The 25,040-nt window shown below is 46.7% G+C and overlaps 1 protein-coding gene across 2 annotated transcripts in view; it reads left to right on the forward strand.

Moving 5' to 3' along the window:
• Positions 1 to 6,368: 6,368 nt before the first annotated feature.
• Positions 6,369 to 25,040, forward strand: part of NOS2 (nitric oxide synthase 2) — a 36,783-nt gene continuing 18,111 nt past the window's right edge. The window contains exons 1-11 of one of the 2 annotated variants that reach the window (XM_081269994.1): positions 6,369 to 6,703; positions 12,506 to 12,590; positions 13,311 to 13,433; positions 14,518 to 14,666; positions 19,476 to 19,638; positions 20,661 to 20,752; positions 21,624 to 21,765; positions 21,874 to 22,013; positions 23,464 to 23,638; positions 23,724 to 23,825; positions 24,145 to 24,210. In XM_081269994.1, coding sequence (XP_081126120.1) covers positions 6,597 to 6,703; positions 12,506 to 12,590; positions 13,311 to 13,433; positions 14,518 to 14,666; positions 19,476 to 19,638; positions 20,661 to 20,752; positions 21,624 to 21,765; positions 21,874 to 22,013; positions 23,464 to 23,638; positions 23,724 to 23,825; positions 24,145 to 24,210 — 1,344 coding nt within the window. In that variant the 5' untranslated portion in view covers positions 6,369 to 6,596. The remainder of the gene's footprint in view (positions 6,704 to 12,505; positions 12,591 to 13,310; positions 13,434 to 14,517; positions 14,667 to 19,475; positions 19,639 to 20,660; positions 20,753 to 21,623; positions 21,766 to 21,873; positions 22,014 to 23,463; positions 23,639 to 23,723; positions 23,826 to 24,144; positions 24,211 to 25,040) is intronic. The other variant, XM_081269995.1, reaches the window with a different exon arrangement.

Raw genomic sequence — 25,040 nt, forward strand, 5'->3', positions numbered from 1 at the left:
AAAACCAAATAAGGTCTGCATCTTAGGTCTCTGATGGTTAACTTTTTTATTAAAAGAGATGATTTCAAATATTGAGAGTGGAATGCATTTTTCATAAATAATTATTTTCTCTTTTTTTTCAACTTCAAGTTTATTTTAATGATATATGCAGGAGTTAACAAATTATAATTAAAATGGAATCAGTTATCTTAATTCCACATACCTCAAAATCATGCAATACTGCATGGTAAAAACAACCACTTCATTCATATAATTGTTTCCTCTTTGCAGCATTGTTGAACTAAGAAGAGCAACAATTGCCAAACCTCCCCCGACCCCACTTTGATACTGGGGATTGAACCCAGGGGTGCTTAACCACTGAGCTCCACCCTCGGCCCTTGTTTGTTGTTTATTTTGAGATAGGGTCTTGCTAAGTTGCTTAGGGCCTCCATAAGTAGCTGAGTCTGGCCTTGAACTTGCAATCCTTTTGCCTTAACCTCCCAAATTGCTTGGATTACAGGCATGTGTCACTGTGCCCAGCTCACAATTGCTGAATCTTTTTTTTTTTTTTTTTTTTTTTGAGAGAGAGAGAGAGAATTTTTTTAAACATATTTTTTAGTTTTCGGCGGACACAACATCTTTATTTGTATGTGGTGCTGAGGATCGAACCTGGGCCGCTCGCATGCCAGGCGAGCGCGCTACCGCTTGAGCCACATCCCCAGCCCACAATTGCTGAAACTTAAAAGAGTCTTAAAAATCTCAAAAGAGACAGCCTGGGAGTGGAACTCACATCCCGGGTTCAAAAGAGTTCTACTGGTGACACAACTTTACTTTGCAGTCTCTTTGCTTTTCCTCAGCCTTTTCTTTAGGCTGCTATGACTTGGGGGACATTCCGAATTCACAGGTGTAACAGGACAGTGGTGGCTAATTATAGCCACCGGATCTCATCTTGCAGGGTCAGGCAAATGCACCCATGTTTGATGTGTTACAGTGACCACCCAGCTCAAGCCCACCTTGCCTCTCTCCAGGGAAGAACCCGGCCCAGGTCAGGTGAACCACTAAGGAGGCTCATGAGGCATGTGGTTTGTCCTTGCTGAGGTGTGATGCTGTAGGTCCAATGTTGCTCTTTCATAGTGTTTTTAGAGCTTTGTAGAATTAAGTCAATAGGGTCCCAAACCTAATGCCCAATAGGAACATGGTGAAGAACATTGGGTAGTTGTTCATGACCTATCTTCACTTTATCTTAATTTTTTTTTTAGTGTAGATGGACACAATACCTTTATTTTGTTTATTATTTTTATGTGGTGCTGGGGATTGAACCCAGTGCCTCTCACATGCTAGTAGGCAAGCGCTCTACCACCGAGCCCCAACCCCAGCCCCAGCCCTACCTTTACTTTATCTTGGTTCTTTAGTAAACTGATCTCTTGGGAAGGCTCAGTCCTGTAAATTCTTCACTCTTGCCTCACAGTCTCTTTGCTCTTCCTCAGCCCTACAGCAAAGAACATCTGAGTGTGAATCCAGATAAAAAAGCTACTTTGCAAAGCCACCAAGATGGCCTGTCCCTGGAGGTTTCTGTTCAAGGTCAAATCCCACCAGTTTGACTTGACTGAGGAAAAGGACATTAACAACAATGTGGGGAAAGTCACCCGTGCACTCTCCAGGTAAGGGTTCCCTGCTGCCACCTCCCGCTTGACTCTCTTGGTGTCCATCATCCTCCGGGCCCCTGGCACATAAGTGTTCTCTCTGCTCCTGGCCTTTTACTTGAGGTCTGGTCTCCGGGTTCTTTCCTGGAGGTCTCTGTGGAACCTCTGATTGGGGGGGGGGGGGCACCTCATTGTGCCTGACACTACATGAAAAAGGAAGGGATACACCAGATGTGGTAGTGGACACCTGTACTACCAGTGACTCAGAAAGTCAGGAGGATTTCAAGTTCAAGTTCAGCCTGGGCAATTTATCGAGACCTTGTCTCAAAATGAAAAAAAAAAATTAAGAGTTGGGGAGATAGCTCAGTGGTAATGTGCCCCTGGGTTCAATCCCCAATATGGGAGGCAGAGGAGAGAAGGAGATATGGCACAGTGCTGGCCCTGAGGGTGCTTGGAATCTCTAGCAAGAATATGAGAGAATGGGGGCTGGGGATGTGGCTCAAGCGGTAGCGCGCTCGCCTGGAATGCGTGCGGCCTGGGTTCGATCCTCAGCACCACATACCAACAAAGATGTTGTGTCCACCGAGAACTAAAAAATAAAATATTAAAATTCTCTCTCTCTCTCTCTAAAAAGAAAGATCTCTCTCTCTCTCTCTCTCATAAAAAAAAATTCTCTCTTAAAAAAAATTTAAGAATATGAGAGAATGGGAGGCAGGAGTGCCTAATGGTTACCACCAGCAGCATCTTGACCAGTATCTACTATGAGTTGCCAGAACATGTACCTTACCAGTTGTTGGATATTTTGAATAACATCCTGCTGAAGGATGTCAAAGGTGTTCTGTGCCTCACTAGCTGGTCCTGTGCCATCTCTTATCAGCTGTGTGACCTAGGGTAAGTTAACATCTCTGAGCTTCAGAAGTGCTTCTCTGCAGTGTGAGAACTCACTTCATAGCACATTGAGGATGAAAGGGAGTGGGTAAACAACTGGAGAGCTTTTGCATGCAGCAGGCACTTAATAAACATTAGGGCTGTGCTTAGATACCGAGCGCCTCAGCATTGCTAGGGCTGCAGAATGCTTCTCGTACTTTGCATTTCAGCTGCTACTTGAAACACGCATTATCTCATTCTACAGATGAGGCAATAGAAGCCCTGAAAGGGGAATGACTAGGTCACATGACTGGTAGGTAATTAGAGTTGAAATGTGAATCCAGAGTTTGTATTCTTCCATGCCATCCCCCAGCCGGGAGTCATAAGCCTGATGTACCACAGAACTGAGAGAATTAGTCACCTGACCAGTCAGTGCACAGGCTTCTAGAGAATGCTAGAGGAGTTCATAACCTTGGCCTGAGGATTGAATCTTGCTTAAACGAAAATAAAAGTCAATGACCAAGCAAATCAAATCGAAGTCCCAATTGACATAGAGCCACCAGGCAACGTCACCGCCCAGAAGTGTCTTTCCAGGGAATGCAACAGGCAGAGCGCCCCCTGGAGGCGGACGGCAGGTCCTGGGTGTACCTCACCTGGTTGTGGAAGTGCCATCCAGTTCAAAGCATGGGCTTGGGGAGAAGGAAATGTTTTTGTCAATTCAGAGTCCTGTGAACTTTGGTAAGCCCCCTAGCCTCTAAGCCTCAATTTCCTCATCTGTGGTTTCGCCTATTTTGTGGTGTTGTGGTAAGGATTAAATGCACAGTAAATCACTTAGCACAGGGCTGGGCACAGAGCAAGTGCTCAAGAAACAGCATCTGCTGTCGCCATCCTCAAGTGCTTGCTGTTCCCGGTAGCTAGGAAGGGACTGAGCAACACTGTAAGCAGAGTCCTCCCCTGAGGGCTTTGCAGGTGTACGTCATGGACTTTGAAGGGCGGTGGAATGCAGAGAGATGTAACAGAGACATTCTGGGAAGGGGGGGCGAGGAGGCAAAGAGAGGCAGAAGCGAACTGACTGTGCTCGGGCTGGGTGTCCGTGGAGCTGGGAGAGGAAAGGCGAAGTCAGAGTTCAGGGAGGTAGAGTGCAGGGTCGGGGATCTGGACTCGCTTTGTGCGGCAGCGGAGAGCCATCTGCTCCAGTAGATTCTCCAGCAAGACTGTCCTGGCATGGTGTGTGGGGTGAACGGGAGGAAAGAACATTTGAAACAGGGAGCCACACTGTGGTGGCCAAAAGACCAAGTGATGAGAATGAAGCATTGGATAGCCTTGGGACATCCTATTATCACTTAGGTCTCAAAATGCTGCAGAACTGACAATGGCTGCACCCTCTCCTCTTTATTTTACTACTGCTACCCCTGCCAACTGACCTCCCTGACTCCAGCTGTTCCTAATCTTTCTTGACTTTTAGCAAGCAATGCTCCTGCTCTAGAGCCTGGAGTGGCTATAATTGCCGGTCACCAGTTATTCCTGAGGACTAACTTGTCTTTAGGCCATTCAGGATACCTGAGCTCAGGCCCTCAGGCAAAACCCTGAGCTTTAATGGAACCTGAACTTGACCATCTATTTTTTTTCCCTCTCTTCACACTGGGGTGGGCTGATAGAAAGGCTCAAATCAGACAGTAGAAGAGACGGAGAGGAAATGTCACACATTAATTCATTAGTCCTCCAACAATGCAAGAGGAAGGAACTTTGGTGTCCTTCTACTTTAGAGATGAGGACACTGAGGCCAGAATGTGAAGGTGATTTTTAAGATCTTATTAATGTTAGCAAATGACAGAGCTGAAATTCAAATGGGCAGTCTAACTGTAACCACTATAAGAGGTTGCTACATTTTGGGTCTTGGGCATGTGCCATTCATTAATAATTATATACTGGATTAGGTGTGTAGTTCAGCGAGAGAATGCTTACTTAGATGTACAAACCCTGGACTCAATACCCAGCATTACAGAAAAAAAAAAAAAAAGGACATAGGGGGAGCTAACAATTATACACCTAGGCTTATTCACTTGGCACTGTGCTAAGAGTGGAAGATGTCTACAAGCCCTTCTGTTTGTTTATCAGTGAATTGTTTGAGCCATTTATTAATTACATATGTCACTGCTAAAAATAACAAGTAATATTTAGGGTAGCCTTAGTACTGTGTCCATAATGAGGCAGAAATTATTATTATCATCCTTGTCTTATAAAGTTGTGACCTACTCGAGGCCAAGATCTAGAAAGTGATGGAGCTGAGATTTTGAACCAAGTCCAAATTCTACACTCTTGGGCTCTCCCTGAGGGATTACCTTGTGCTGGACTGTGGAAAGGACAGAAAAGAGACCAGTTCCTACTGTCAGGGAGGAAGTGTGGGAAATGATGACTTCCTCGATGATTTTGGAGGAGTCCATGAAGAACGAGGCTTGAAGAGTTTATAAATTATGGAAGAGATGCAGTGGGACAGAGAGGTGGGCAGGAGGCTGGAAAGTATGAGTGCCCAGGCCCCAGAGTCAAGTGTCCTTACTGGGGAGACAACTGAGGACTCTGCCTATATGTGGGGAGGGGCACAGGTGGGTAGCAGCCAACTTACTGGAGGAGGCGACCCAGCTGGACTGCAACCACCCAGTGGGGTGTGGGGCAGGGAGTATGCAACTGGAAGAGGAAGTAGCCATACAAAGAAGATTTTAGTCTGAAAGCAATAAGAGCCCATTTATTTTTATTTTTTAACATAATTTTCCAATTTATTTAGGTGTAATATGACCAATAACCTATTCTCTGTAACTCAGGATTCTAATATTCTGTATGTGTGATTCAGAAGTGAGCATGGTGTGTGTGTGTGCTCACGTCTGTGTTTTAGAGTCAAAGGCAAATGTGGAGTCATCTAGGTGAAGATGAAAGGAATTTAGAACAAAGTTGAGCTAAGTGCTCCTATCTGGGCTGAAGTTGACCCAAAACAAACATGTACAGTGATTCATCTGTAATTTGGGTTTAGAATTTAATGTGCTGAAATATAGCCAGGAGGGTCCCCAGAGGGTTGCAGCCCTATCCTTATCTGAATCCCATCAGTCATCAACCTATAATGTAAGGAGCAATATACACATGGAACAAAGCCTTAAGGCTCTCAGCCTTCTAGATAGGAAGGGACCTGACAGGACTTCTGGCCCAACTGCCTACTCCCATGTTTCCCACTAGAAGTCACCACTAGCCCTGCCCATTCTTTCATTTCCTTTCTGGAATCACACAGGACATGCAGAAAAGAAATCTTTCCCCCCAGAAGTGGTTGCACATTCTTATAATCCCAGCTACTTGGGAGGCTGAGAGTCGGGAAGATTGCAAGTTCAAGGGCAGATCCGGCAATTTGTCAAAACCTTGTCGACCCTGTCTCAATAAATCAACAACAAACTAAAGCATTTCTTTATTTTTTTAGAAATGCAAATGTATTTTCCCCCACATTTTTATTGGTGCGTTAGAGTTGTACATGATGATGGGATTTGTTGCTACATATTTGTATATTCACACGGTATAACAATATAATTTGGCCACTATCACTCCCCAGCAGAACATTTCTACTGTGACTCCTTGTCAAGGTCCTTACCTTCTCTAGGTCCCCACCTTCCTCCTCAATAAAATGGACATAACATATAGGCCCGCCTTATTGGTTGATTAGTAAAATGTGTAGGCAATAGCAGACCGAAAAGATTCCTTTGTAAACTGTAAAGTGCAGTACAGATGGGCGTTTTTGTTATGATCCATATTGGTATTGCTTGGGAAATCATCAAATCAGAGGCCAAACATCCCGGCCCCCACTCTTCTTAACCCAGGGACCGTCCGACGGCGGCCAAACTTCACTGCGGTGCGGTGCGCTGCGGCTGCTGGTCTGGAGACCAGGGGTCGCTTTGAGGAACGCTGGGGCCACCCGGCCAGGGTTCCCAGCGCTGGGACCCTCGGCGCCCGGACGTGGATCCTGGCCGCTCCTCCGCTCGCTCCGCCCGGGGGCGGGGGCTGCGGGGTCCGGGAGTGATAAAGCGGCGGCCGCTTGGGCTCCGGGACCCACGAGTTGCGCGGCACCGGGCCATGCGCGAAAGGCTGAGCGCCGCTTGCGAAGCGGCCCGGCCGCGGCTGTGCCGTTTTCTGCGCTGGATCCTCCGAGCAAAGCCCTCCCGCCGCCCCTGCGCAGCCAGGTACTCCCCGTCCGTCGAGGTGTCTGCGACAGAGGGAGGCGGGCGGGCGACTCCTGACCGGGACAGTCCAGCCCGGCCAGCACGGATCCTCTGCTAGAGAAACTGGAGCTTTGGAATGTCCCCCTTGCTTCCTTGAGGGCTTTCTCTGCGCGCTTGTCTCCTTGGAGCGCTGCAAGAGCCACGTATGGTCCAGGAAAGCCCCAGGTGCACCGTGAGAGGCGTCTGTCAGGCTGAATTGCGCATTTTTTGGCACTTGGGAGCTTGGGATTTTTCAACACTGGGACTGCTACTTTCTTTAGATGGGATGTAGTTAAGAGAGCAAAGGTGTTCTTTTACAAATTCCCCTTCCGAGGAGTGCCACCCCCACTCACTTGGGGTCTACGCTGAATAGGCTGGTGAGAAGTGGCATCAACAGGGAAATTGGGCTCCCACGTCAGTCCCAGACAGCTATAAACTACACCTCTGACCTCAGCAGCCCTATCACTCCAGGGCTTCCGAATAGCTTTGTAGGTCTAAGCAAGCCACCACACTACCAGCGTTCCTTTTGAAGGACAGTGCTGAAGGTCCTTCGTCAGCAAAAGGCCCAAGCAGGTCCAGGCACAGCTGTGGGGTTAGTCAAATTGCATGAGTGTATGTGGGTTCAGATAAACGATGCTGTAATTTGGAATCAAGTATCCAGAGTCTTAATGTGCTCATCTGACAACTGGTCACAGGATCTTGCAGCACCTAGATGAAAGAAATCTGCTAAAGCAGACAGGCACCTGGATAAAGCCTTGTATATTCATTTTTCAAAAAAAAATTATTAAAGGAATTTATAGCCACTATAAAAAGTTTAAAGATACAGAAAAGTAAAAAGAAAAATTAAAATTGCCCATGATCTCATCACTTAATGCTAATGGCTGTTAACATTAACCATCATTTCCCCCAGGTTCTTATATACACACACAGCCAGCATCAGACCACATATACAGTTCTGAGGCATTGTTTATAAGAGTGGAGAAACTAGACACAATCTAAACATCCAGCTGTAGGTGATGTGGTCAGGCTAATTATAGCTCATCCTTATGGTGAATTTTCAGACAGCCCTTTTAGATGATGCTTTTTAATATTTAGGGTAAATGATTAAGCACAGTCAAAAACACTGTTTCTCAATCTAAATAATGCTGAGGACTAGTTGATGTTTCTGATTTGAGACTTATGAAATCATCCAACTCTTATGAAATTGTACACCCCGATCTCCAAAAGTAAATGAGAGGAAACCAGAATGGATGCAGAATAGAGGGTTAGAATGACTGATGATGGCGAGAGTGAGCAGAGCATTAAGGCACTGCTACTGTGGGGAGCCCAGCCTAAATCATCTTCCTATGTAAGTGGCCCCCTGGTGCCTGCTCAGCCTGGCTTATCTCTCTCTTCCTAATGTCCAGATTTTCTATATTGGCTCCCCCACCACACCCCATGAAGCACATTAGTCCAGACCAGGTGAGTGTGTTAAAGAAAAAAATTATTCAATGATAGTTGTTTAAACACCACAAGGAAGGCTCTCTATATATTCAGGACAGGTGCTGGATATGGGGACCCTACAACAGGGTCCTTCAGTGGAGGAGAGATATTGAGCTTAATTCAGAATACCAAATGGGCAAGTGGGAGTTGATCTCCAAGGGACAGGGTGAGGGTCAGTTCTAAGGGTGATGGAAAAGATCTAAGATGGAACGAACGTCAGGGGTAAGAAGGATTGTATCTAAACCAATGGAACAAAATTCTTGCTGAAAAGAGGTCAGGATGATGAAACATCATCTGGGGATGATGAAGGAGAGGAACCTGATTAGATATCAAGGGTAGAGGGTTCTTGCTAACCTGACTTAATGGGGTTCTTTGCTAAAACTAGATTTTTACAGGGAAATGAATAGATGGGCGTGGCTTGGGATAAGAAGAGATATCATTTTTTCCCTTGAAATAATATGTCTTTTTAAAAAATTTAACCATTAAAGAAAAAAAGTTCCAGGACACTTGCTGAAGCATGGTAAGGATATCTATATTAAGGGACCACTGCAACTGAAACTTGCAATGGAGGAGAGAGATTGAGCTCAACTTGGAAAACAGTATGGAAAAGTGGAAACTGATAGCCAAGGTTGGGGGCCAGTTCTAAGAGGAGAACTTCTAAGAGGTCACATCAGGAGTAAGGGGGATTCTATCTAAATCTGTACTAACAAAATTCTTGCTAAAAAGAGGTTAGCATGACCAGGTACAATGACACATACGTGTAATCCCAGAGATTTGAGTGCTTGAGTCAGAAGGATCACAAGTTTGAAGCCAGCCTGAGCAATTAACCGGGCCCTGTTTCAAAATAAAAAAATAAAAATAAAAAGGGCTGGGGATTTAGTTCAGTGTAGAGCACACTGGGTCCTATTCCTAGAATCACAAAAATAGCAAGCAGGCAAGGCCAGGATAATGAGCCTCCACCTGAGGATGGTGGAGGATGAAGAACCTGATCAGTTATAAAGGGTGCTAAGCTGTTGTGTTTGGGGGAGTTACTGCTAAACTGACTTGACTTAGTTCTTTGTTAAAATTGCATTTTACAAGGGAGTTCACAGATAGGCATAGGAGAAGTTTCAAAAACCTGATCAAAGTTTGACTAAGCAAAGAATCTTTGCCAGATAACTAATAGATGGTCAGATGGACAGCCATCTACAGGGATGCTGAATCATTTGATTCATATCTAAGTTGCTTTGTGACACATACAAGCAGTCCGCCCTTATCTAAGGGGCACACATTCCCAGATCCCAGCAGATACCTAAATCCACAGTAGTACCAACCTCTATAAATACTGGATTTCCCCACTTAACAATGGTTTAATTCATAAATTAGGCATAGTAAGCAATTAACACAACTAATACGAAAATAGAACTGTTATAACAATATACTGTTATTAAAGTTATATGAATGTACATCATTGAACCAGGACAATGTCAATAGTCTGATGTCATGAATCAACTTCTTCAATTCTACTGGAAGTAAAGCAGCAGCTGCTTCATCAATAGATGCAGCCCTTTCAATAATTTATATATATATATATATATATATATATATATATATATATATATATATTTTTTTTTTTTTAATTTATTCCTGAATCTGCATAACCATCTCTTACTTGGAGTACGTGGCCTGGTGTCACTTGTTTGAAGTCTTCCTATAGATTCAGGGCCTTCGGGTGGAACATACTGTCATCAGTCCAAACATCCTTTATGTTTGTATCTTCCACCCACAAATTTAGGGCCTTTTCCATCTTGACTAAGCACTTATCATGCTGTGGCTGTAATTTTTGCAGTTTGGGGTATAACAGAAAAACTAGCATGGGTTTCTTTTTCCTTCTTCACAATTTCATAATTAGAAAAAAATGCATTCTTGTCATAAATGTTAGCAACCGTACCATTCAATATTTTTCTTTCCTTATTAAGTCCAGAACTTTTACCTTTTCACCGAAAGGAGGTACTTTATAGCTTTTCTTGGGCAAATCTGAATTGCCAGAGTCACCCGTCTTGTGCTTTGGGATGATTATTAAGTAAAATAAAGCTTATCTGAACACAAGCACTATGACAAAGTGGAAGTTGGTCTGATGCCCAAGACCACTGCTAAGTGACTAATGGGCAGACAGTGTATACAGTGGGGATTTGTTGAATGAAGGGATGATTCACAGCCCAGGCAAGATAGAGGGGGATGATGTAAGATTTCATCATGCGCCTCAGAATGGCGTGCAATTTTAAAACTTATGGATTGTTTATTTCTGGAATGTTCCATTTAATATTTTCAAACTTTGGTTGACTTCCTACAACTGAAACCATGGAAAACAAAACCACAAATAAAGGAGTTCTACATACCTACAGTCTCTTCCAGGGATACTATCTTTTTATAGTTATAAATCACCCAATGTCGTATGAAATGTATGTAGTTAATTTAAACAATAATACACATTTATTATTAATATATTATTATTATTATTATTAATTGTTTATTTATTTTGGGTACTGGGGATTGAACTCAGGGGCAATCGACCACTGAGCCACATCCCCAGCCCTATTTTGTATTTTATTTAGAGACAGGGTCTCACTGAGTTGCTTAGCGCCTCGCCATTGCTGAGGTTGGCTTTGAACTTGTGCTCTTCCTGCCTCAGCCTCCCGAGCCCTAGGATTACAGGTGTGTGCCACTGTGCCTGGCCTACAGTTATTATTTTTTCCCAATAATATAGGCAATCCAAGCTGGGTGTGGTGGTGTACACCTATAAGCCAAGAGACTTAAATTCAAAGCTAGCCTGGGCAACTTATACAGACCCTGCCTCAAAACAACAACAACAAAAATGTGGGGGATGAGGGATGTAGCTAAGTGATAGAGCACCCTGGATTCAATTTCCAGTACTGAAAAAAAAAAAAAAAAAGGAATCTCTGGTCACTCATATTCCAATCTCATAGATATATGTATGAAGAAAATGAAAGACCCTTATTATATTCTTTAACCTTCCCCCTCTGACAATGCCAAGAACATGGGGCACAATAAGCTTTCAAGGTAGGATGCCTTGATGGAATGATTCTCCCCAGGGGCAGGCAGGTGTGGGTATGACTATTGGAGGGTGCTCACATACGTGCACAGAGAGCGCCCATGTTGTCTGCTTCCTACAGCACTGGGTAAACTTGAAATCCCAAACCAAAACCAATGATTTCAGACAATCAAGGCTTTTCCTTCTTCAAAGGACAGGCTCATTTCTTGAAACACAACTTGTTGTTTTAAAATATATCAAACCAATATGTTTGTAAAAAGAATCCTTTTGAAAGTATTTCTAGAACAAATATTTACTGGGATATGTATGTCAATAAAGATATCATGACATCTTAGATTTGCTTTAAAATAAAGGTGTTGCATGCCTGTACCCAGCAATTTGGGAGGCTGAGGCAGGAGGATCACAAGTTAAAGGCCAGCCTTAGCAACTTATTGAGGCCCTAAGCAACTTGGCAAGACCTTGTCTCAAAATAAAAAAGAAAAAGGGCTAGGGATATGGCTCAGTGGTAGAGCACTCCCCCAGCATTGCAAAAAAATAAATAAAATAAAATCAAAAGGGATGGGAATGTAGCTCGGTGGCAGAGTGTTTGCCTAGCATGTATGAGACCTTGGATTCAATCCCCAGTACTGTAAAAACAAACAAATAAAATAAAGGCAGAGGATGGGCGTGGAAACAAGATGGCCATGATAACTGATGAATGGGGTTGAATCTGAGTGAGGGACCCATGGAAGGCTATTATAGTATTCTCTCGACTTTTGCAAGTTTCACATTTTCCAGAATAAAAATTTGAAGTGTATAAACCAGGATAAGTTTCGTGTTTTGGATAAGGAGATCAAGTCACTGAAAAACAAGCAGGTGGTGGGCAGAGCTTGCTGCTGGCCTGGGAGGGGAGAGTGGACGGAGCTGTTCTCGGCCTACCTGCCCCTGTTCCACATGGGCACTTGGCTTTTGAAGAGGGTATTTTCCCAGAACTTCTGTGTGTTGCTGTCTGGGCCAGTAGCTTTGGCTCAGGTCCCCTCATATCCTTTTGTGTGGGAAAAAGAGAAGAAGAGGAAGGATGGAACCGGTGGGGAGATTCGGTGTGACTGATTCCCCCACCCTCCGTCCTCCTTGACTGGAAGCCACGTTCCGTTCATTCCCACCCTCTGGACCTCAGTCCCCCATCTGTCAAGTGAGGGGACTAGGGGACGACACTCCAAGATCCCTCTCTGCTCTCAGACTCCATCTCTGATGGCTGTTTCCTTTCGTAGTCCAGGGACACAGGATGACCCCAAATGTCACAACCTCATCAGGCACCAGAATGGATCTCCCCCTCCCCTCCCGGAGATGGCAAAGGTCAGTGGGTCACATGGATGTGGAAATCCTTTTCCTTCCTCACATGGGCAGATGCAGGCTGGACATACCACTGCGGGCTGGGCTGGGGGTGCAGGAAGCCAGGGTCTGGGTGGTGAGTGGAGAGGCCCAAACCTAGGGGCTCCAGTGGGAGCCAGGAAGGGCTGTTGAGAGTGGAATGGTCTGTGGTGTTCAGGAGTGGGGGTCCCCAAGGTACATAAGCATCTGGGTAACCTGTCCGGGTGGCCTGGCGACAGGTGAGGGAAGATTTGTAATCATTCCTGATCGAAGGGGTGGGACATTCCCAAACAATCAGATTTACCAGCTGAGCCTTCAATCCCAGTCCTGGGAGAGGAAAGCAGTGGTCCATTCTTCCCTGTCCTGATTTCTGTCCTTAGTGGTATTGGCTGTGACATGTTCCCCCTCATCTAACCTGAGTCTCTCCCATTGCCGTTCCTCTGAGCAAGCATTTGGCAGGGCCTTGGTGAGGAGAGAAGCCTGGCCAATAGCCCAGGCACCTGGAGCTCTCAGCACGGACTGGCCCAGGTGGCCTCACTGCTGGGCAGGGAGGAGGGACAGGGACTGCCCCCTCCCCTGTGTGCATACCCACAGCTCTCCACCCAAGCTGGAGCCGGGCCCAGAGGGCTGGGGGGAGGACTGTGGGATCCTGGGGTTGCAGACACTTGGAGAGACCTGTTTTTTTTTTTTTTCTGTCCCTCTTAGAAGTCTCCAGAATCTCTGGGTCCGCTGAATGTGCCTCCTCCATCCTGCTCAGAGCACGTGAGGATCAAAAACTGGGGCAATGGGATGACTTTGCAAGACACGCTCCACCACAAAGCCAAATCGGTGAGAAGGCGGGGCTCCAGGAAGAACCACCCTTGTCCAAGCTGGTGAAGCTGTGGGGACCCTTTGTGGATCAACAGACGTCCCCCTAGGCAGACAATCATCTGCCAGGAACAGAGACTAACATTCTTACCAATGACAGTAGGAAGTTAATGATGACAGCTTCCTTTTAACCACCCTAATGGAAAACGGATAACCAAGGATATCAGATAAATGATTAAAGAAACAAATTGATACTTTTCTTAGACCTAATTTAGCAGAAATTGGGAAGAATTTCTAACTCAATTGCCCAAAGCTAGACCGAACTAAGTGAGGCAGTAATTGAGCTCCCCGTCACTAGCAGAAGTCAAATACTATTTGATAATAGAGATCACAGAGCGGGTGGAGCATCCAGTGAGTGGTTGGACTAAATGTCTTCTAAAGCTCCTTCCTGTCTTCATTTTTTTTTTTTTTTCAAGTGCTGATGATCAAACCCGGGGCTTTACACGTGCTAGACAAGTACCCTACCGTAGAGCTATACCCCCAGTCCTTCTTTTTGTCTTTTAAGTTACTTATTTTGACTTTAGAATGCAGAGAGTAGAGCAGCTGCTCAACATGCAAAGAATGGAAAATGTCAAGACCTTGAAGGCAGAATGATTCCCCAACCCTCCACCCCCAGAAACCACCAAAGTTAATATTTGGGGATACTTCCTTCCAGAATGTTCTCTGTGCCATCCTGTGGCTCTGGGATTTGCACTCTTTCATTTCAGTTCATTTTGGCTGACCCCAGAATTGTGCCCCCCCCCAGGAGCCACGGGGGCCTCTTTAAATAAGAAAGCAGATGAAATGTTCCCAGCCACCAAAATGGGAGCAGGGCCAGACTGAGGCCAGGATCCGGGGACAGTCCTGGCTCATACCCATTGGGACTCAGCCAGTAAAGAAGAGGAGGTCTGGGTGGGGAGAAAGCCCAAGCTCCTGGATCCTAAGGAAAAGGTGCCACAGGGTGGAGGAGGTGTGGGGCGTGGAAGCATCCAGAGAGCAGGGAGGTGGCCAGGCCAGCAGAGTAGGCTTGACACTCTATGCTAACGACCTGCTTCTGTCTTTCCAGGATTTCACTTGCAAGTCTAAATCTTGCCTGGGGTCAATCATGAACCCCAAAAGTTTGACCAGAGGACCCAGGGACAAGCCTATCTCTCTGGATGAGCTTCTACCTCAAGCTATTGAATTTGTCAACCAGTATTACGCCTCCTTCAAAGAGTAAGGCTTGTGTCCTATGATGTCACTGCTTCCTCCTTCTCCCCCAGGCTCTCCTATCTCCAGCAGTGACCCTCTGGCCCTAGATTCCTTTCCTTCCCAGATTTCCAGTGGTTCCAGGCTAAATTGTAATTTTCCAAGAGAAGAGCTCCTGGAGTAGGTATCTGTAATCGGGGATAAAGTTCAGGAATGGCAATAGGGCTAAAAAGTGGGGGTTGAGGTATAACGGAGTTTGAATTCTGACTCCATCATTAACCACCGCTGAATCCCTGAGAAATCTATTTACCTTCCTGAAGCCTCGGCTTCCATGGGAATAATAGAACTTGGCTCATAAGATCATTGTGAGGATTCAGAACAGTGTCCTAGCTCTCAGTAACCTTGACTGTGAATTTAAATGGACTCTTTTATTATGAAAGGTTTGAGATAGAAAGGACCTCAGAGACAGAGACTACCTAGTCAAGCCCTTCCTCCTACAGGTGTGAACTTGGAACCCAGTGACACACCTGAGGTCACTGAATCCCTGCACAAAACAGGGCCATCTCACTTGGCCAGGGCAGGCAGGTGCTCTCTGCACTGAATCTGGTGGGGCTCCACATTCCTGGGGTTCTTTTCGTCTTCCTACCCAATGAGATTTCTGCAAGGAGTGCTAGGAGTCCTTGATTTCTATAGTCAGTCATTCAGATGACAAATGCACTATCAAGTACCAGCCTGGTGTCAGGCACTGGAATGCAAAGATGTTTTAAATTGTCGAGTGCAGATTTTTATTGTTAACATGTACGATTGAAAACATTCAGAGAATCATATAGATAGCTATACGATTATACTATCATATAATGATATTATATAGTCAGGATTCCGGTGGCAGACTTTAAGTTCAAATCCTAGCTGTGAGCCTCCTAAGTGGCCCGACCCTGGGCACGTTACTTCGTTTCTTTGTGCCTCAATTTTCCTGCCTGAAAATAGTGAGAATAATAAGTACCTGCTGCCAGGTGCCTGCAATCCCAGCAGCTCAGGAGGCTGAGGCAAGAGGATCATGAATTCAAAGCCAGCCTCAGCCAAAGTTGCACTAAGTGGGGCTGGGGATGTGGCTCAAGTAGTAGCGTGCTCACCTGGCAAGCGTGAGACACTGGGTTCTATTCTCAGCACCACATAAAAAATAAAATAAAGATATTGTGTAAAAAAAAAAGTGAAACTCTGTCTCTAAATAAAATAGGAAATAGGACTGGGATTTGTCTCAGTGGTCCAGTGCCCCTGAATGTCCGAGTTCAATCCTCGGTACCAAAAAAAAAAAAAAAAGTATCTGCCTTGCAGGAGTTTATATAGACTAAATAAGTTAACATATATAAAGTACTAAGATCAGTACCTAGTCCATTATAAGAACAACCCAAGTATGAGCTGTTATTATATTCTTAGAACCCTATGTTGTCCAAATAAAATAGATGACTATGTGATTTAAGCTCCTTTAAAACTTAAACATAAAAATGCGTGAAGAGCCTGTAATCACAGCCACTCAGGAGGCTGTGGCAGGAGGATCATGAGTTCAAAGCCAGCCTCAGCAACTTAGCGAAGCCCTGAGCAACTTACTGTTCAAAAAAAAAAAAAAAAAAAATTAAAGGGCTAGGAATGTGGCTCAGTGATTAAGTACCCACGGGATAAATCCCCAGTATTAAAAAAAAAAAAAAGCATGAAGACATTGTAGGACAAAATGTGGGATGGTAGAGGCATTGGGTTTGCTGTTTTCTAGCTGGGAGGACAGTGTGGTTTTTAGGTGGCAGACTCATGTGACACTTGGCCACATGAAGTGAGCCACAGAGGGTGCCTGGGACCCATAGTGGAAAGAGTGGTTCCTAGAAATACCATCTGCCCTTAACCACAACCCTAGAAGGTCCAAGCTTGGGAGAGATGAGGAGTCTTTGCAAGAGGTCCCCATCTTCCAGGCCAGTGGTCGCCAAACCCTGGCTGCACTGTAGACTCGCCTGGGGAGCTTTCAGAACACAGATGCCTGGGTCCCCTGGACCAAAGGTGACAGAGTCTTGGGAGATGAGGAAGGGGTGGGTATCTATGTTCTCCAAAATCTCCCAATGATCCTGACATGCAGCCCAGGTTGAGACCTGTCAGGGCGCTGTCTCGTTTGCATGCCGTGCACCTGGAACTTCCACTGAACTGTGTTCCGATTACAGGGTTCATGGTCTTTGGTCTTTCAGCTCAGTTGTTATGTAGGGAGACTTTTGGGAGTACAGGGATTTTCCCTAATGGATTTCATTGGGCCACAGTTCTTTTTGATTTATTTGACACTAAGCATGTGCAGGCCCCTATGTAAGTCACATTTTTTTTTTTAACACCATGACTCCATGAGATTGGCACTATTATCCCCATTCTACAAACAAGGAAACCAAAGCCAATTGAGATGTAATTGCTTGAACGTACCCATTCTGAAATCCCAGGGCTGGGATGGGAGGCTCAGCAGCTTGTGTCTGGGGCCTCGGCAGCTGGTACCCTGAGCCTTGGCTATTAGCCTGCATGCCCTTCCACCTAGCCCTTCTACTCTTCAGGTTTCTGATGCTCTTCTGGAACTTCGAGGGTGGCTGGTCTTTGAAAGGTAATTGGATGGTTGTTAGGAAGCCCAGAGGCCAGGGTGCTGCGGTTGGGCTCTGCTGAAACTCACTGGCTTCTCACACAGGGAAGTTCCACTTGTCACACCGGGGAGGTCCTGGGGGGTGTGAATCATGAATGACAGCCCATCCCCCACAATCGCTAGCAGCCGAGCGTGTTTGGTCATCTTCTGTATATGGAGGATGGTAGTACACTGGGGGATCATGACGTGCTGAATGTTATATTCAAATCTTTTTGCTGCTGAGGAAGGCTGCTCCCCTTTTTCAGAGTTAAGAGGCATCATTGCATTGTTTGTGCCTCAGAAACACGACTGTGTCAAAATGGTCAGACATAAAGCTCGAAGGGAACCAGGCACAGACTTTAAAAATGACCTTTCTTAAGTATTCACATGCCAACACGGCTATACATGTTGGAGGCTTTGGGGTTACAGCAGTCACTACTGTCTTTGTGGTAAAGCGCAGAGTGGAAGATGTTTCTAGAAGCTTTGTTTGGAGAGGGGGGAGCACCACTCCACCCCACAGCCCCCAGGAGTTCCTTATGACAGGGATGTCCTTGAGGATAAGTATCACCCTGTGTTTTGTCTCTGAGCTTCTTTCTCTAATCAAGGGTTGCTGAGACACGGCACAACCGAAAGGCCATTTTTGTTCTGAGTAGAACAGAATAATTTAAATAATTTTGTTTGTTGCCATTTTGAAAACCTTTGATGGTGCTGATTGGAAATCTCAAGGTTACGGTGAGGTGTGTGTGTGGTGGTGGGGGTTTAAGTCTTTCTGACGAGTCTTTTCCTTTGGGATATTTTTGAAGTGCATTTAGAAATTGCTGGGTGCACCGCTTCCCTGAGGCCCTGCAGGCTGAGTCCTAACCTCCAGGGTTGTGTCTGGGCCTGGCTGGGCTTGTGAAGAATGTCTTAGAGCTTGCTGTTGCCCCTAGAGTCTGTGTCCTGATTTTCTCTTGACCACACTTATATTCCTGGGCCTGATATTTAACTGCTATAGCCTTGAGACCCTTGACTATGAAGTAAACATGAAATTCCTTCTAAGTCAAGTGCACGGGTGCTGGAGATTGAACCCAGGGGTGCTTTGCCACTGATCCACATCCCCAGACTTTTTTATTTTTTATTTTGAGATAGGATCTTGCTAAGTTGTGAGGCTGGCCTCAAGCTTGTGATCCTCCTGTTGGGATTATAAGCATGTATTACTACACTCAACTCAAAAAGACTTTTAAAAATCACAGATGCAATGAGACCTTGTCTGTGAATTGCTTTGCACAGTGCCTGGCTCATAGTGAGTACTTGGTGCTCAGGAGCTGCTGCAGGAGGGTCTGGCCTACCTCCTCTTAGCCAGGACAAGGGGAACAGGTGCAACAGTCAGGACAGTGTTGTGGCTTAATGGGACTCTGCTCCTCCAACATTGGTAAATGTCTGAGAAGGATCAGACCCCTTGCTAAGATGAATCATTAAAGAAAAAGTACCTAGAATATATACACAATGGAATATTACTTAGCCTTAAGTAAGAATGAAATTATGGCATTAGCCAGTAAATGGATAGAACTGGAGAACACTATGCTAAGCAAAATAAGCCAATCCTGAAGAACCAAAAGCTGAATGTTTTCTCTGATATATGGATGCTAATTCACAATAAGGGGGGTAATTTGAACTAGACAGAGGGGAATGAAGGGAAGTGGGGGCCACAGGGGTAGGAAGGGTAGTAGAATAAATCAGACATTATTACCCTAGGTGAATATATGATTATGTGACCTGTGTAACTCTATATCATGTACAGTTAGACGAATGAGAAGTTAGACTCCATTTTTGTATGATGTGTCAAAATGCATTCTACTGTCATGTATAGCTAATTAGAAAAAATATAAAAATATATCAAAAAAAAAAAAAGAAAGAAAAGAAAAAGTACCTAGAAATAATAAGGGTGCTCACTGATGCAGGACAGACTTCATAATTTGCAGGATCTGGTGTAAAAATGAAAATGTAGACTCATTATTCCAAATGATTAAGCACTTCATGATGGCCATGGCTGAGCACTCAGTACAGGCCCCTGGAGCAGACCTCAGAGGGGACAGTCTCCCGTGAGGGACAGCTTGCCCTTTTGGTGTCCGATTTCAGTTCCTGCTTCTGTGGATTGAATTAATCCCCATGTAAGGTCATCTCATTGTTGGTCTTCCTGATATCTTCCTGTCCCCCAGGGCAAAAATAGAGGAACATCTGGCCAGGGTGGAAGCGGTGACAAAGGAGATGGAAACAACAGGAACCTACCAGCTGACTGGAGATGAGCTCATCTTTGCCACCAAGCTGGCCTGGCGCAACGCCCCCCGCTGCATCGGGAGGATCCAGTGGTCCAACCTGCAGGTGAGCCTCCTCCCCCTGGGCAGGAGAGGAGCTGGAGGTGGGCTGGCCCTGAGTCCTGAGCCCTGAGCAGATGGCTCTGGAGCAGCCCAGCGGAGCTGTGCCTAGGTCTCCAAGGACAAGCCAAAGCCCCATGTTCCCAGCCCGAGATAGGGTTCAAAGCCCCCCCACCCCGCCCCCGTAGAAATCCAGAATCCTTTTTTTTAATATATTTTTTTTAGTTGTCAAAGGATCTTTAATTAATTATTTATATGTGATGCTGAGAATCAAACCCAGTGCCTCACACGTGCTAAGCGAGTGCTCTACCACTGAGCCACGCCCCCAGCCCCCAGAATCCCATTTTAACTTCAGGATCTCTAGCTGGCCTTCTCTGATGCATTAAGCTCAGGAGATTGAAATGCCATTGTAAAACCACACCATGACCTTGTTTTTGTTATTACCAAGGCCTTGGTGCTGCAAGAGAGGTTGTTTACCTCAAATGTTTGAATTCTTGGCCACTTTATTTATCCTAGGCTCCTGGGCCACATTTCGCTGGAGGATCATTTTGTGGTTTGGATCCTCTGGAAGGAGAAATCGATGAGAAAAACCAGGAAAGCCAACCCCAACCGTGTCAAATAGGCTCAAGATGCAAGGGGAGCAGGCTGGGGTTGGGTGTTCCTGACTTGTAGAGCTATAAATTTGGGTTTTCTTGGGATGTGCATTTTGCTGGAGTCTCCTGAGTGGGGTTGCCCCAGGGGAACAGAAGAAAGGGGCAGCCGTTCACGCAGAGGAGCATAGGCCCCTCTGTCTTGTGGGAATGGGGGCATGCAGGCCGCCTGCTGTCCCCCAGGGCTTCAATCGGCCTAGAAGCCTCTGTCCGCATAGTCATCGGATTTTTGTTTGTTTGTTGTTTGGTGTTGGAGATTGAGCCCAGGACATATGCTGTCACATGTTGTGTCACTGAGCTACATCCCCAGCCCTATGCATTTCTTGACATGCCTCAAGTCAAGGCATGAGTATCCTTGACTCTGGTGGGCTGTGTGCAGGTCTTTGACGCTCGGAGCTGTTCCACCGCCCAGGAGATGTTTGAACACCTCTGCAGACACATCCGTTATGCCACCAACAACGGCAACATCAGGTGGGGGTGCCTGTCCAGGGTGGCCGTGGGGCCTACTCTGCCCCCGCAGTTTAGCCAAAACATGCAGATGGGTCTAGGAGGAGGCCTCACCGACTCCAGGAGAAACCAGGGACAGAGAAAAGGAGAAAGATCTGGTCCTGTCTTCAGGGACCTCTAATGGCAAGCCCAGCCTCCACAGCTTAGCTTCTACCAGGAGCCCATTTTCCTGGGTTTCCTTTGGGCTTGGAACCCTGTGGAAGTTCCAGCTTTAAGAAGTAACTTCACGGTTCAGTGTTACAGCTCTCCACTTCCTAGAGGGGCTGAGACTTTGGTTTTCTAGCATATGACTCTTGTGTAGTTTCTTAGAGGTAGGTGAGTCATTGCTTGTCACTCTGTCCCCCTACCCCCACCCGATAGGACTAACATCTCGTTCTGTCATTCACTCATTTTGGGGTCCAGCAAAATACTCAGGGGCCACCTAATGGGGACTCATCACTAGATCCCACATATTAAGACCATGTAGCAGGACTAGACCAGCATGGGGGGTTGGGGAAGAAGAGGCAGGGGACCCGGATGCAGAGGTGTCTGAGACCCTCACTGTGAACCACGACCTGCACTAGACAGGCATCCGGCTGACTCAACTTCAGGGGAAGAAATACCGGGCAGGGAGAGAGAGGGCTGTGGAGGGGCAGCTACTCTCGCCTAAAGGATTCGGAGGTCCCTAGTGGTCCCTGTGCTGGTCTAGAAGGAAGGGGCTGGTGGTAGGTGGGAGGCAGCTCAGCTGCAAAGACTGCAGAGCAGGAAGAGTGGGGGGTGGGGTGGGCCAGGGGGGATGGCTGGGAGTCCCCACCAGGGCCAGATGGTAAACAGTGCCACTCCTGTCCTGGGGAAGGTCGACCATCACTGTGTTCCCCCAGCGGAGCGATGGGAAGCACGACTTCCGAGTCTGGAATTCTCAGTTAATCCGGTATGCCGGCTACCAGATGCCTGATGGCACCATCAGAGGGGACCCTGCCAACTTGGAGTTCACCCAGGTACCCGCCGAGTCTCTACCCCAGGGTCTTCAGTGCTGGGTGTGGAGTGGGGCCTGGGGGAGTCAAGGCGCAGGCCCACAGGCTCACTGGACCTGTCTTGCCCCCCAGCTATGTATCGACTTGGGCTGGAAGCCTCGTTATGGCCGATTCGATGTGCTGCCTCTGGTCCTGCAGGCTGATGGCCGTGACCCTGAGTTCTTTGAAATCCCACCTGAACTTGTGCTTGAGGTGCCCATGGAACATCCCAAGTAAGTGGCTGAGGGTGCGGGACGAGCGAATCCACAGGCACGTCCCTCTCCTTCCTCATGGACTCCGACCAGCAGACCCCTCCCGTGCCTCCCCCAGAGCCCAGCAGCAGCAGGTGACACCCAGGCGTCATCCTGTGCCTTCTGCAACAATTCTGTATTATATTCTCTGGCCTCAGACTTAGGAAGATGTATTGATGGACAAGAGAATCCGAGGCTTAGATGAATGGGCCCCGAGGAGCCGGGAGAGCCTCAACCTCAGGACAAAAACCCTTGGAGACACTCAGTCTGGGCAGCCCAGGTCTCCTTTTCCCTCCTCCCAGCTTGTCTGTCTGCTGACTGTGGGGCAAAGATAGGGCTATGGGGACTCTGAGAGCTCAGTGGGATCAGAACCTAGTCTTGGCCCTTCTAAAAATGGCAAAAGTAACCCCACATATTAAGACTATGTAGCCGGCATTAGGCTGAGCTCTTCTTTTTCTTTTTAATATTTATTTCTTAGCTTTTAGGTGGAAACAATACCTTTATTTGATTTTTATGTGGTGCTGAGGATCGAACCCAGTGCCTCAGGCATGCCAGGCGAGCGTGCTACCACTTGAGCCATATCCCGAGCCCCTGAGCTCTTCTTCTTGTCCCTTGAATACGCTGGACTCCATCCTGCCTCAGGGCCTTGCGCTTCTTGTTCCTCCAATCTGACCTGCCCTTTCCTCAGAATTTTGCAAGACCTTTTTTTTTTTCTTCTTATTGAAAGGTATTGTCAATGGTGTCACTCCCCGCCGCCCAGAAGACTCTCCTGACCACCCAATGTAGAGTAGGCACCATCACCCTCAGACGAACACATCATCTTGTTTTTATTTTCTTATGTATTTGTTTACCTCTCTGTAGTTTCAAAGTCTAGACGTCACTGTAAGCGAATGGAAATTTGGGATCTCACTTTTCTTATTCACCAGAACATCCCCAAAACCCGAAAGGGAGCTGACACATAGTAGTTGCTCAGTTATAAGTACTTATGGAATAATTGGATATATAAATGGATGGTCTTGTCTTCATAATAGTCCCATGAGTTTGATGCTGTGTTGATGAATGAGAATACTGAGGCTCAGAGAGGCTAAAGGCTTCCTCGGGTCCCACTGCTTGTCAGTAGAGAGGCCAAATTTGAGCTTCTGTTTTCTCTCTCTGGAGCTCCTAACTGCTATGTTTTACTGGATTATTAGCATTTAGCACAAGGCCTGGGGGAAGGAATCAGTGAATGAGTGCGTAATTTAATGAATGACATCTGGTGTTCCCAGTTCACTTTCCTGGTGGAGTGACTCAGAGACCTGGAAAGGAGTTTTCCTGGTTGACTCTGAAGCTTGAAGCTTTTTTGTGTGTGTGTGGGGGGGTGGGGGTGGGGGTGGGGGGAGCCAGGGACAAAAAAAAGAAGTCCCCAACTGCAACTGACTCTGCCTCCGGCCAGGTTTGAGTGGTTCCGCGAGCTGGACCTGAAGTGGTATGCCCTGCCGGCTGTGTCCAACATGCTGCTGGAGGTGGGTGGCCTTGAGTTCCCCGCGTGCCCCTTCAATGGCTGGTACATGGGCACTGAGATCGGAGTCCGGGACTTCTGTGATGTCCAGCGCTACAACATCCTGGAGGTAACGAGGGCCACCTAACTGAAGGTCTGTGTGGGCTTGTGGGTGGGTCCCTGGGAGACCTCACCCCTGCTGCTCTGCCCTGTAGGAAGTGGGGAGAAGGATGGGCCTGGAGATGCACACGCTGGCCTCCCTCTGGAAAGACCGGGCTGTCACAGAGATCAACGTTGCTGTGCTCCATAGCTTCCAGGTACGTCAGGTGACTTGGGTCTATAGATGCTTTGGTGACAAGATGATCCGTCTGGGTGCTGGATGTTCCCCCTGGCAGCATCATTCATTTGTGCCTGCATCAAACAAATATTGAACATCAACAAGTGCCAGGCACCGGCTAGGCCCTGGCACATAGCAGGCCGCTCGCTGTGCCCTCTTGCTGGCTCTCTTGGTCTAGCACCAGGCAACTCCTTGCCTCCGAAGTCAGTCCCTACGCATGTGCACTGATCCCTGTGAGCTTTCAATTGCTCAAGGCCTTTACTCCCCCAAATCCCCCTCCCCTCTATTTGCATCATCAGTGTCTCCTTCTCTGCTGGAACATTCCAATCGGTGTGCAGGCAGGCTATCCTAGGTCCCATCTGCAGGTAACAAATGGAGGTAACCTCAGGTTCCCTCCAGCTACATTTTTTTTGCTTATCTTTACAGCAAAACTATTCAATGAACTCATTTTACTTCCTCCTCCTGCAGTCATTCCAGTAGTCCTTCCAGTCTGGCTTTTATCTCCCACTCCTCCTCAGTGATGCTGAAATTCTTGCCAGGTTTTCAAACCCACCAAGAGAATTTCCCCCTCAGGGCCTCTGCCTTTAACTTTCACTCTGTGTAAAATTTTCTTCCCACCAATCATGCCTTGGCCAGCTCCTTCCCTTCTAGATGTTCTCAGCTGTCACCTCCTTAAAGAAGCCCTCCGCAAGTCCTCCACGTAAATCAACATCCTCACCCACCTCTGTCTTGTCTCTCTCTGTTACTCCTTTAATTCTGCCTCGTTTTTCTTCATAGTCTGTGGCACTCTATTGGACATCTACTTCTGTCTTTCTTCATTGTTTTGTTTCTTTCACTAGAATCTAAGCTCCCTGGGGAGCCACAGGACAGGACCTTGTCCCTTGTGCTCACTACTGCACCTCTAGTCAGAATGTTGAACACAAGGCAAATGCTAAAAATATTTATACTGGGTGAATGAATGAATGTGAGTCCCATGCACAAGAGCAGGGGTTTCAACGTCCACCTCTGCCCACACACAGCAGGCTGGTTCCCACGCAGGGCCGGACCAGTCCATCTGCTGCCCCTGTTCACATTGTTCCTAGGCTTCAGGCCCAGGATGTGTGAAGCTGGAGCCATCTCTACCAAGCTGACAGATGCCCTAGAGTCTAAACCACTGGCAAAATTTTATGGAGCATTTTCCATGTACCAGTGCTAG

The sequence above is a fragment of the Spermophilus citellus genome, assembly GCF_964194105.1.
Source record: "Spermophilus citellus genome assembly, chromosome: 17".
NCBI lineage: Eukaryota > Metazoa > Chordata > Mammalia > Rodentia > Sciuridae > Spermophilus > Spermophilus citellus.